This window comes from Enhydra lutris, unplaced genomic scaffold (assembly GCF_002288905.1).
Source record: "Enhydra lutris kenyoni isolate GAN:26980312 unplaced genomic scaffold, ASM228890v2 scaffoldscaffold39, whole genome shotgun sequence".
In the NCBI taxonomy this organism is placed as follows: Eukaryota; Metazoa; Chordata; class Mammalia; order Carnivora; family Mustelidae; genus Enhydra; species Enhydra lutris.
In genome coordinates this window covers 17,011,742-17,024,882 of record NW_019154123.1, presented here as the reverse complement: position 1 = coordinate 17,024,882, position 13,141 = coordinate 17,011,742, and the positions used below count along the sequence as shown (strand labels likewise).

General features: G+C 53.7%; 1 protein-coding gene across 2 annotated transcripts in view; it reads left to right on the top strand.

Annotated features, from left to right (window-relative positions):
* LOC111154943 (RAB6B, member RAS oncogene family) overlaps positions 1-11,390 on the top strand; it is a 59,438-nt gene extending 48,048 nt beyond the window's left edge. Inside the window, exons 5-8 of one of the 2 annotated variants that reach the window (XM_022514903.1) lie at positions 1,204-1,315; positions 2,305-2,398; positions 5,252-5,318; positions 6,901-11,390. In XM_022514903.1, the coding sequence (XP_022370611.1) occupies positions 1,204-1,315; positions 2,305-2,398; positions 5,252-5,318; positions 6,901-6,965 (338 nt within the window). In that variant the 3' untranslated portion in view covers positions 6,966-11,390. The remainder of the gene's footprint in view (positions 1-1,203; positions 1,316-2,304; positions 2,399-5,251; positions 5,319-6,900) is intronic. The other variant, XM_022514904.1, reaches the window with a different exon arrangement.
* The last annotated feature ends 1,751 nt before the right edge of the window (positions 11,391-13,141 follow it).

The following is a 13,141-nucleotide window of genomic DNA, read 5'->3' as shown; positions in this document are numbered from 1 at the left end:
GCAGCCATGGTTTTGTCAGGTGGCATGCCAGCTCCTCATAGGCTCTCCTGGGAGGGGAGGCCAAGCAGGTCTGGAGAACCGTGGTGGGCTGCGCTTCCCACACAGTGTAGCTCTTCTGGCTGGGACAGCTGTTCCTGAGAGAACTGCACAGCTCTGAGAAAGACTTATGGTGGGGGGAGGGAGAGGGCCTGGTGCGAAGCCTCAGCTGTGCAGACAGGTGTAACAGAGCACACCTGGTTAGCCCTTGTGCTGTGCCTACACCTGTGTGGGGAGGACACCTGGGTGCTGTCCACAGCACTGAAATCACATGGGGAAGCACGTGTACCCCACTGCTTTAAGCCCGCTGCCCCAGGCTCTGCCCATCTCCTCTCTCCACGCGTCCCTCTGACCACACACCCCCTCCACCTTGAGTACAGGTGGGACCTGGGCCCTTCAGCCTGGGTTTGTGCAGCCTGATGTGAGCAGGAGGGAGAGCAGGCTGGGGGAAACTGAGGCTTCCTGGGACAGGCTTCCTGCCCCCTCTCAGGTGCGAGGGCTGCTGAGTGGTGGGCATTGCCCTTGCGACCACTCCCCAAGGTCTGTCACATCTTCTGACTGAGGAGAGGGCTGCCCTGAAATGGCCTTACCTCTCGTGGCTATTGTCTCTCCTGGGGCCACCTTCTCCCTCCTCTTACTTACAGATCAAGGGTTCTCTTCGGAAACTCTGGCCTTTCCCAGTGCCACCCCCCCTCAGTGGAAGACCACTGTATAGGGCCCTTCTCCCCCAGGAGCTGCTCTGGTTCCCCACCAACACACACATATGCACACCCGTTTCTGAGCTCAGCCAAGTCCAGTTGGCTTGGCTGCCAAGCACCATTTCTCACACTCCGCTCTGACCCCCAAAGTTAGGTCTGATTCTCAGGTGGGCCCCTAAAACCACCAGTCCATGTAGCAAATCATGACAGTGACCTTCCAACAGGGTGACCCCCACAACCCAGGATCGTTCAGCAACATGAGGGTCTTTCAGGGCCCTGGGGCAGCAGCTGCCCAGACACACATGCTCCCCACCCCAACCTCCCCACTGCTAGAAGGTCTGCACTCACTGGTCTGGGTGTGAGAGTGCACAATCTCCTCCCTCCTGCTCCTGGTCTCATGCTCCCTCCCACCTTTGCCCTCTACTGCTCAGGGTGACTCCCACTCTATTGTCTCCCCACTTTCCTCTAGATCTCAACTCCTTCCAGCAGACCTCTAAGTGGATCGACGACGTCAGGACAGAGAGGGGCAGCGATGTCATCATCATGCTGGTGGGCAACAAGACGGACCTGGCCGACAAGAGGTAGGTGTGCAAGGTGCAGGGTGCTGGCGGGCCCAGCCTGCCCTCCAGTCCCCTGCAGCTCCTCCTGGAGAAGGAGTTCTGGGATGCGGGAGTGTTGAGTCTGTGCTTCTGACCTGTCCCCGTGCATCTGAGAGAGGTCCCCAAGGGACACTGGAGGCTTTGCGAGCACCTGGCAGACCCTTGCCCATGGCAGCGGCTCAGCTCTGAGGCCCCACCTTCCACGGTCTGCAGGGGCACTGCTCTGCGAGAGGGCTGCACAGCGGCGCGGGGTCTGGGGCCTGGCCGTGGCCACGGCACAGCTGCAGATGGCAGTCCCTCGGGCCCCCATTGGCTTCTGCTTCTGCTTTGTGTGTCTGTCCCCACGAAATGCCCGTGCCCATGAACGGGCAGAATTTCCTGTCACTCAGTCTCCAGTGTGCAGACATGGCTGACTCAGGTGCCGCCTGCACCCATTCATTCACTCACATCAGGGGACCCACCTTGGTCAGCTAAAGCAACAGGTTCTGGACCGCTGGCCTTCTGAAGTGTCCTCTGACCATCTACACGAATATCCGACTTCGAGCCTGCTTCATTTGAGGTCTGTCCTTGAAGTAAGGGAAATGGGACTCAAAGTCCAGTTCTACTGCTAAGTGTCTCTCCATACAACCTGCAGGCAGTCACTTTTAACCTCACTGTCCTGTGGAGATGGGGACTGATGACACCACCCAAGGGGCACTGTGTGGCTTGAAGAGCTTTCTAGACACAGATGCACACGACTATTAGGATGGTTTACTGCCTGCCACAGGGCCTGTTCCTGAGCTGAGAGGCACCATGGAAGGCAAACCTGACAGGGCAAGGGCAGGCTGGTGTACTGCTGTGACCCCGTGTCCTTTGTCCTGCACCCAAGACCTCCTCATCTGGACCTTAGTCCTGGACCTAGGCCTCCTCATCTCATGCTGCTCCCTCTGCCTCTACCAGGGACTCATTTTCCCCTCTCCCCTTACTCACAGGCAGATAACCATCGAGGAGGGGGAGCAGCGCGCCAAAGAACTGAGTGTCATGTTCATTGAGACCAGCGCCAAGACCGGCTACAACGTGAAGCAGGTAGGATGCACCTAGCGCTAATCTGGCCCAGAGGCCATGGGTGGCTTCTGGCCTGGTCCTTCATGGGCCCAGCTCCAGCTTGCCCTGAGGGACTAGTACAGGTTGGGGCAAGCAATCAGAGCACCCTGAACCCCAACTAATGGGAAACAAGCTAACCTCTAGTGTTGGGAAAGCACGAGAGAGGGCAAGAGCACTCACTCTGGGGGGTGGGGGTGTCTGGACCATGTCCTCGTTAGCCATCACACAGCAACCAGTCATGTGCCTTATAACGCGCTGGGCATCCAGCCATCAACTTCCAGGTGAGAGAAGCAGCATCTCTCTAGCATCTTACCTCACTTGGGTTGGGGGTGTGGGAAATTCAGTCCAACCAGCATTTGCGGGTTCATGCCTGGGGATTGGCAAGTGCTCAGAGCTGTGGAGGGCCAGACAGGCTTGGAGAGAGGAGCCCACCCTGGTGCGGCTGGAGCTTACAGTGGGAGAAGCCTGGGGAATCACCACGGTCAGAGAAGCCGTGGAGGAGATTATGGCCAACCCTCGCAGCCAGGGGCTTCCCTAGGTCCGTGGACCCCCAGGGATGGGAGTCCACAGCTCAGGGACCTTGCATTGGAGAGAACCGCCCCTCCATCTTCACACGCCTCTGCAGCTCTTCAGCACTACCTTCAGCCAGGAACGTGGGCAGCAGGATGCTGCTGGCTTGGGCACAGCACAGACCCCAGCCGTTTTCTTGTCCCCTCGTGGGGTTATGGGTCTCTTGGCGTTTACACGCATTGCTGCTCTAGTTCATGGGGGTGATTAGACCTGCTGCCAGAAGAATGCTGGTGCATAACCAACTGGTGTTTTCAGAGATTTTCAAGTGTCTTTCAGTTCTGAATGGGTTTCTCTCTACTCCTGCGTCACTGACGTCACCCACTTACAAGGAGACCGTAGGCTCAGCAGACTGCCAGGGAGGTCTCTGGTTCACAAGAGGTTAGGAGCCCCTGCCTTCAATGAAGAGAGGGGGGCTGTTCCAGACCAGGGTAGCATGCAAGCAGAGGTGCGGCAGGAGGGGTGCTGTGGCCTGGGGAGGGGATTCTGAGTGCAGAGCCTGGCTTGGCGGGGTGTCTCTTCCGCCCGGCCGGCCCCAGCAGCACCTGGGAGCACTACACAAGCTGCCCATCAGCTCTTGGCCTGGAGACAGTGGCGGTTCACCCAACAGGGGTGGTGCCCATGGCACTGGGGAAGTTGGCAGAAGAGCAGAGAGACAGATGAGGGGCCCTCTAGTCCCCAGGCCTCAGTGCCTTCCTCCCCAATTAGAGCGCCCTCAGTGTGGCTCTGCTCACATCCATACCCTTCCCAGTGCCACTGAGGTGTCTCTTGGAGCAGGAGCTACCTGTCCCTGGAGGCATGTCGGAGGCAGTGGGTTGCTGCTCTCTGTGGCCCTGATGGAAAGTCCTGGGACGAGGGGAAGCAGTGGGCAGCAGTTCATAAGGCAGGTAGCTTCTGCCCTAATGGTCGGAGGCAGGGAGACGCCAATGCCTCCCTTTTCAGAATGCTCTGGAGCCCAGGTGATGGTCTAAGCACGAATTACGTGTGGTTAGGTCAAACTGTGGTTCTGAGGAGTCCTCATGCAGTGCAGACTCCTGGATTCCAATCCTGATCATAGCTGCTTTTGGAGCCCCACCTGTGACCCCAAGAGTTTCCTTCTAACTGGCAGGTTGGCCACTGACAGAGGCTGTGACCATTTTGACAGGCAGGACAGTGCCGCCTGGGGCAAGGCCATGAAGGAAAGCTCAGGAATTACCAGGCCTCTGCAACCTGGCTCACTTCTTCCCGCCCCACTTCAGAACAACCTCTGCATCCCGCCCAGAGGGTCCCATACCCTGCCAAGCCCACCAGTGACTTCCCCACCTAGATCCTCACCACCTTTGGCCCTGCCATTTAGCCTGGGTGCTCCCACAAAGCTGGGCTCTAGGGTGAGACCATGAACAAGACGCACTCTCCTTATAGAGCTCACCGAGTCCCCAGAGCTGGCTTTTTTGGGGGGAGAAGTGAGGGAGTGTTCAGAATCTTCTGGTGCCTTATACTAGTGTTTTGTACTTGTCACCTCCTAGGTTCCATGTCTTCCCTGACATCCCTGCCTACCCCCTCCCCAGTGTGCATGCCCACATGCGTGCATGCACACACGCATACACACACACACACACACCACACGGTTATCCCTGTGCACGTACACAAACTCACACACATAGACACCGCACATTCACATGCACATTTCCACGCATACATCTCTACACAGAACATACACATCACACTAATACCCATACCGAAACAAACCCACAGCATCACGAATTCACATGCTGTATGCTTATTCTCTTGGAAGTCCCTCTTTCCGACATGACTATGTGGCCCTGGCTCCCAGCACCCTGCTGCCTCAGTGCCTGTGGACTTGCAGGACCCTCCTGAGCAGAGGGTCATTTTCTCAAGGGCAGGTCGAAAGTTGGTTGCCCCCACCTTGTCCCCACACAGGCAGTGGGACAGAAACCTGCCTAAGGCTTGTCTCACAGGGCCTAGAGCATTTTCTGCACTGGGTTAGGTCCCTTACAGTCAGCATGACCCACACTCAGCTCCTGATGACCCATGGACCTGGTGACCTCAGCCATTGCCTGAGATGCCTGTCAGGGCCCAGACCTATGACAGGCCCTAGGGGCAAGGGAGAGAGGAGTTTGGTGTAGCCCCTGCCCTCCAGGGCACAGTTAGTGGGACAGACAAGAGAACATGGCCCTGGGTCAGCATTAGAAGAGGTAAGATGGTGGAGACAGTGTGGGGCAGGAAGGACGGGGTCAGGGGTTCATCCTGCGTCTCCTCCCTCTCTAGCTCTTCCGACGTGTGGCATCAGCTCTGCCTGGAATGGAGAATGTCCAGGAGAAAAGCAAAGAAGGGAGTATCCTTTTCCTTTGATAAGTGAGTGAAAGATGTGCTAGAGAAGCCATTTATCCATTGACGTATTCACTTAGTACTTCAGAACAGTGAGCGAGCCCTTGCCTGGTCTCCAGCCCATCCTTCTCTGCTGAGGGGTATGTTGTGGGCCCACCTCTGGACCGGGACAAGGCTGAACTCCAAGGGCTTTAAGACCTCATCCAGTTCGAACAGTCTAAGCTTCTATTTCCAAAACAATGCCGGGGGGTGGGGGGTGGACCAGATGGATGTGAATGTCTGTGCGGGGCGGGGAGTGAGAAATAGTTAACTGCCCAGGTTCGCAGTGAGCATCACTTTGTATTCCATGGGTACCAGTAGACTCTCCACTGCGTGGAAGGCTTCTATACACCCAGAACACGGTTCAGCCTAGTCTACATGAGACCGTCTCCCCAGCAGATACCCCTGTCCTGTGTCCTGCCCACTTCCTCGGCCCGGCCCTGCACAGCCCCGGAGCGCCCACTGCCCTGTGGGACAGAGTCTTGCACGCCACTCGCACAGCCCACCCTGAACCTCAGACCATACCCCGAAGCAGAAATGGAGGTTCAGAGAGGTAGTCCGATGGGCCCAGTGGAAGGAAGTAGGAAGGAAGGCAGTTTACTCTCTGCCATGTTGCCAAAAAAAGATGTTCGTGTATATATACATGAGGTAAAAATGTTATTTATGTAGGTGTAGGGAAAATAAAAATAGGGAAAGTCAGAGAAAGTCATATTCAAAATATATGCCTTGGCCAGAGAGTGGCAAGGAGAGAAAAGGGGGTCTTTAGGAGAAGCGTGGCTCTTTATAGTACAGAGCCAAAACAGTCTCTCCCATAGCCCTGAAACAGGAGCCACGCAAACATCCCTAGGACGGCCACAGCAGGTCCCACGGCAGCGCTTCCTACACTTCCACCCTGTCGGCTGCCCTGGGGGTTCCTGCAGCAAGCCCGCTGCCCCGTCAGCCTGCTGAGGGCATGGGGGCTACCTGGCTGTGCATTTTGAAGCCATTCCTTGGGTGGTTCTGACGGTGCTCCTCCCGCCCAGTCTCAGGGCACCAGTGGGAAGGGCTGGAGGCCTTTCCTGGGGCTGTGCCTTCCCCCAGCAGCATCCTCAGAATCTAAGTGACGCTCTCACTAGAGCTCGAGGGGTTAGTGTGTCTGCGACTGGCTAGGCAAGGCCCACCTAGCCCTGGGCTGAGATGTGGGATTCATACCTGACCAGCAGGCTGTCCACTTCAGTGCCCTTGAGGATGGGATGGGCTGCTGACAAGGCTGAGGCACTGGTTACCAAGAAGGCTTCTGAGGAAGGGCCCGTGGTACTGGTGTTTGCACAGTCATCCCACAGCCCAAGACTAGCTTTGCTTCAGGTGGATAAGGGGGAGGGCTTGTGGGAAGAAGAGGGGTGGGGGCTGGTGACACTGCGTCCTTCCTCCCCAGGCCCAGCAAAGACAGGAGTCCTTAGGTATTTTGTGGAAGGATGGAGGATCTGCACAGGGCAGGTGAGGGGTGCCCAGGGACAGGAGCTAGGTGGCAGCTTCTCGTCAGTCATCTTCCTTAGCGCAGCCTCCCGCAGTGATTGACATCAAGCTGGACAAACCCCAGGAGCCCCCAGCCAGTGAGGGCGGCTGCTCCTGCTAATGCAGCCTGACCTGCCAGCTTCCTTTGACACTACTCGCTTGTTGTGTTGCTTCCTATTGGTTAGCTTCCTATGGGGGGTGGGAAATGAGCTTATCAAGATGGGAGGATTTTTCTTTTCTCTCTGTCTCTAGGAGTAGGGTGGGGTGGGGAGGGAGGCTGGGCATCAGGGATCACGTCACTCTTAACAGCTGTTACTTAAACAACTATTTTTTGGTTTGGTTGTAATATATTGTACTTTATTAAGATTGCCAAAAACTGTTAAAATTTAAAAAAAAATTTAAATCATGTGTATACAACTTTTTGCCAGATAAAAATGTAGTCATTTTTATTTAAAAGATGTGCTTTTTGTTTTTGTATATTTGTAAACTTACAGAGAACCTTTTCCACACACCTCCTCCTTCCTGCCCTCTTTGAATGGTCATCACCTCTGCCCTCCTTCCACCCTAGCCTGATAAATTACAATTAATGGGGCAACTTAATTAGGCTCCAGTCCCAAGCCCCACCCACCAAACAGGCCCTACCTGGTTAAATCAAACACTGAACAAAACAGCCTCTGAAGAGGCAACTTTTAACTCTGTCCTCTTTCCGTGGCCAGAGTGGGACATCAGCCATGGCCCTGAGCTGAAATTAAGGCCTTGTGGATGGCAGGGAGCCCAGCCAGAGGCCTCACTGGAATTACTCCTGCCTCCCCCCTCCCCTCCCTGACAAGCCTTGAAGGTATGGAGGGCACTTGCCTTGCATCCTGTGCCCTCTGTGGCCCACTCAGTGACTGGTGGAGCAAAAGGTCATTGGAAGGAAGGATGGGGTGCTGTTGGCAACTGTGGGCTTGTATAGGTCGATCTGTGGTTCATACCCTTGGGGCACCATGTGTGGTTCTGAAAATGTTCTAACCAACCTTCCCAGTAGTCAGCACCTGTGTCTGGGTTGAGTCTAAGGAAACAGCAAAGAGAAACTCAGCGTGTATTGCCCTGAAGCCCTCGGCCTTGCACGCCAGGGAAGCTCAAGCCTGTATCGCATGGTGTGTGTCTGTGACTGGGGAAGGGGGTGTTGATTCCGGTACCACGACCTTGAAGATGCATGTTCAGATCCTCAGTTGCTAATACTGTTGAGCACTGTTCTGGAAAAGCTGACTTGCCCCACTGGCATCAAGCAGTTGTAGTCATTGTGCACGTACCTGAGGATACTGCAGCAGCGCTCTGGTTGCCTGAGGGTGCTGCTGATGTGGGGTTTCCAGAAGGCTGCCCAGAGAGCCATCCTTGCCATTTCGACTCATTTCTGAGAAGGGCTTAGTCCTGAGGGTCTGTAAAATCTCTGAACAGAATTCTAAGGGAATGCAACCCATCTGGCCAGCATTCCAAATAGATCCAGGTTTACTGAATCTGACCCTGCGTAGAGCCAGGCCGTACGCAGCAACTCTGGCCAAAACCCATAAACCCTACCCTCCCAAGCTGGCATGGTCTCTGCCTCCAGGCTGCTGTTGGGCATGTCCTAGGTGAGCTAAATCACCATCTGGGAGTGGGAGGGGGGAATTCCTCCACAAAACAGGACTCTAACAAGTTATTGCAATTGTAATTTTGGAACTTCTCAGAAACTAATCCAAAATGGCAGCCAGTAAGTGGATAGGACTCACTGGTATTTGTCCAGTGGGCCTGTCACACACTCTCAGCTTAAGGAGATTGTGTATGTCAGAGCTGATCTTTAGAGAGGAATTTATCTTCAGGTAAAGAAGAGAAGTAGGATTCTCACTGAGCTCCTCTTCCAGAAGGCAAAGACTGAAGTACGAACGTAATTCCAGTGTCACGTATTTAGTTTTTATATGTGTGTACATAAATTATATATAGAGATAGACTTGTGTATACACCTTCCACACACATTCTCACAGAGATACATGTGCTCAGTGTATATTCTTGTTTTTCCTGCTCTCAAGTTGGAACTTGCATTGTGGTAACAGTTTTGGAAATTCAGAAGTACTGCAACGTGTTGAAATAAGAAATACTTAATATTGTCAAAAAACTTGTGATTGTCTTGCCATCAATAAACTAATGCATAGATGTGTTCAACTACAGGCAAAAATAGCCATGGGAATATGTGCACCATTTCTCTCTATACTTATATGCATAGGTGTGCATGCCCGTGTGGGCCAGTACCCCCAACCACAGCACACCCGCAAGTGGTGCTTGTTGAAAGAGTGCTTACTTACCTCGTGAGAATTTATAAGAGTCCACATTATAGCATCCGGCCTGGTCGGCAGTGAGGGCCATTGCTTTTGGCCTGTGGGACAGCCCCATTTGCTGGGATCTGCATTGGGTCCCAGTAAATGAATGAATGGTGGATTTTAGTTTTCTTGGTACTAAAGAGTAGCTTTTCTGAAACATTCCTGTAAAAACAAAGCAGAAACTCAGTCCCCTTCTCATGTGCACACGTAGTTAAGGCACCACGAACATTTTTTTACCATCATAGCCTGGGAACAGTAAGAGATGCAGTAGATAGATGTCACATGGCTTGACGTGGCCTTGGTGAGCCCTGCCTTCCTAGCATTTACACAAGGTCCTCTCTCGAGTCCAGGCTCTCCCCAGCCCTGTGGGCTTCAGGCGAGGGCAGTTGTCTCTCTTGCCGTCCCATCTTAGTGGTGCCATGCAATTCCGTGACCCTCCTCCTCTCAGGCCTAATTTCCACCCCTCCCTTCCTGGGCTGTTGAGGCAGCCAGATCTCTTGCATGGAAGTGGGTTGGTTCCCTGGCTCTCATTTTGAGCAGGTACCATCACTGTTCTCTTGCTTATAGGTAGTATCTTGACTTGGAGTTAAGGTCCAGTAATAAAATGGTCAGGTTCCCTTGAAGAAAAGGGGATGAAATTGCCTCCACGTCCCCAGCGAGTGGTACATCCCTGCCAAATCCAGATGGGCTAGCCTGAGGCAAAGCCGTCGTTCAGTCCCTCTCCCTGAGGACTAGCCCTCACCTGGGAGATGGCCAGAGTCCTCCTCTTCAGGCTTTTTTTTCCCCTTTGAGCGGGGGCAATCTCAAAAGCTGTCAGTCAAGCTCCTATTCCACAGGTATTTGAAAAAGAGTGTAAGACGCAAGAAGCAGATAGCGTATTTAAAAGTGCACACACATGCCAGAAGGAAGGTGTGATGTCAGCAGCTTAAGTGTGAGAACTGCAGCGTGGAGTCCACGGTTAGCAAGCTGGGTGGTTAGGAGCAAGTCCCTCTTGGTCAGAGGCCTCTCTGCCATCATTGTCACCACGCTCTTCTGTCAGCATCCTCAAACATTCTGGAACACTCCCGGGTCTGAGGAGCAATGGCCAGGTCAGTTCGAGAATCTCAGGCAACAGAAACAAGAATGAAAATGGCAGTTAAATATACAGACCTCTTTTGAGTGCAACGTCTTTGGCTTCCCGATGGCAAGCCGGTGCTGGGAGTGCCTGCCCTCAAGTACCAGGTGTGACACCAGGCACCGCTGGCTTCGGTGTCCTGCAGGCAGAGCAGCCTCATTCCTTCACGTGGCAGAAGGCAGGTGAGGGTGTTAGGATGTGAGAACAGGTAGCCAAGGATTAAGTCCCATCCGAGCCACGTGAGGGGCAGCCCAGCAGGCTTTGGTGCAGCAACCAAGCAGGGCCGTATGCTGCTCACTGATGTCCAAACTACCTCTCCCCCGCGCACGTGAGTCGTCACCACCTCGCTATAGCAGCATGACACGGAGGTCTTGCAACCCTTCCTGTCTCACAGGCAGGAAGACCAAGGCAGAGAAGGGCCACTTGCTTTTGGTCATCCAGCAAGCCGGAAGCCATCAGAGCCAAGGTGTTTCCGTTCTTTATCTATCATCAACCTGTGTGTGCAGATGTGACGGTGCACTTGCATGTAAAGGGCTGCGGGGCACGGGTGCTCCTCAGACCACCTCTACTCTGCTTAGGACTCTGGCCAGCTTGGTTGAGTGAGCTGGGGAAAAATGCATGTCCATTTCACACTCCTGATTGCCAAGAAGGGCCAGCCCCCAAGTCCCCTCTGATTGTCATGGGCACCCAAACACCAAGGCACCCTCTGAGTTTTTGTTTGAAATGAACTATCTAGGTGTTCCAAAACCTTGGGCTCTCACGTGTAAACTCTCTGGCGCCAGACCCCTGTGTGGGTGACATTCCCCGGAGGGCATGGCTCATCCTTGCAGTGGGGTTGGGAAGCTTCCTTCCAGTAAGAAGCTTCCAGATGCGGAAGGCCAGCCTGCATCGTGTGGTGTGTCAACTTGTCCTCTCACTTTCCCTCACCCATCCCCTTGAAAGCGATTGGCCATGAGGAGCACAGAGGGTGGCATTTCCATCTTTTACTGGCTCAGCAGGCATAAATGGCCACATTGACTTTACATAAAACTGTGTAAAATGTGGAAGACTCAGCATGTTGATCAAACAATAAACTGTCCTGATTCTCAACACAAAACCTCTTGTCCAATGTTTCTAAGTGGTGCAGTCATATATGGGGGGCTAGTTGGGGGTGGGGGGGGCACTGTGCCAAACCAGATTTCCTCACACGCTTGCTCCACAAACCCTTGTCTCACGTCTGGGGGTCTACCACCCAAAGCCCTTTGCTTCTTCCTCTTCTTCACCTGGGCCCTTCACATCCTGACACACTAATGAGGTGAAAGTCTCACTCATTTCCATCAACTCCACTGTCTGAAGGCTAATGGAAAGGGAAGCCCCAGGCCGAACTGAGACCCAGGACTGTGTAATAACTTCTGTCATCCCTGGTCCCCACTTGCCACGGCTGGGGGTTTTGAAGGGTGGGGGCAGGGACTGAACCTCTCTCCCTTCTGGTGATGTCCAGAAAGCCATTAAAGAATTTAAGGTGAGCCGTAATCATCCTCCAGGTGATACCAAGCAGCCACATACCCCCTCCTGCTTTTCCCCACACTGATTAGAGAACATCCCTGAGAGGCCCCTTCAGATGTCAGTCATTTCCAGACTAAAAGATGCCCTGAAATCCTGAACAACTGTGAGACCAATCCAGAGAGGACACAAAGGCCAAGATCAGGCCCAGAACTGCTCTGGCCTGAGAATGCTGGGAATCCTGGAGCTATGGAGTAAGCCAAGTTCACCAGGTCTCATTCTTTTTTGAGTTCAACCTCACTACATATTTTTCCCTTTTGAAGGTTCTAAAGTTTCTGGAACACCCTCCTATCTGCCACCTCGGAGAAGCCACCTCTAAATTAGGAGGGACAGGAAATGGATGCTCTGCCCACTAAGCCTCACTTCTCTGGCTGCCAGACGTAAAATGAGGTAGAGGAGGTCCAGGGGATAGCAAGGGGGAGAGGCCTGACAGCCGAAGTGCACACGCTTGTACAAACCAGACTGAAGCCAGAGGCAAGCTGTTCCGAGCCCACAACCATTTCCCAGGATTACTGTGGTCAGGATAGCAGGACTTGAGATAGCAAGGGGAGGAAATAATGTAGGACACAGCATCAACATAACCGTCTAGCAGCCCCGGCCCTTGCCAGAAGAATGGAGCACCCCGAGATTCCCCACACAAACATGAAGATGACAGAGGGTTGGTGATGACCTGTCCGAAGTGCCCCGCATGGCACTGAAGGATGCTGCTCGAGGTGGCTTTCCTTATCACTGTAGCTACGTTGTGTCCAGTGAGCAAGAGTGGAGAAAGCAGCTTTGATAATCCTATGCTTAACTGTATTTAGAAATACCAAAGTATTCCGATACACACATATACCAAAAATACCACAAACAGAAACACACATTTCAGTTGAAACACAATAATCTCAAGTCAGTGGAAAACTAAGTGCCTCACACGTAAGAGGACCCCAGCGGGACACGAATCCCAGGAGGTGCTGAGACAGAAGCCATGGGAAAAGGTAAGTGGCACTCCCTACGAAGAACTGCTGTTGCTGACTCGGACTCCAGCAAACGGGCAGGTTACTGGCAGTGGAGGGGCTACCAAGGCCCCAGACCCCTCGGAAAAGGGCTTGAAAAAAGAGCTGGAATAAACAGTAAGGCCAACAGTACCCCGACCCCTCAGTCTGCACATGTTCCACACCCCATGGAGGACCCCATTCCAGAAGCAATGGCGTGCCCGGGGCATATTCATCACAGCCACCCCCCCACACACACATAATGGCACCTCCCTGCGTCCTGCACCTCTCCCTTAGCAAGGAATGGGGTTATTTGTATCAGGCGGCAGCT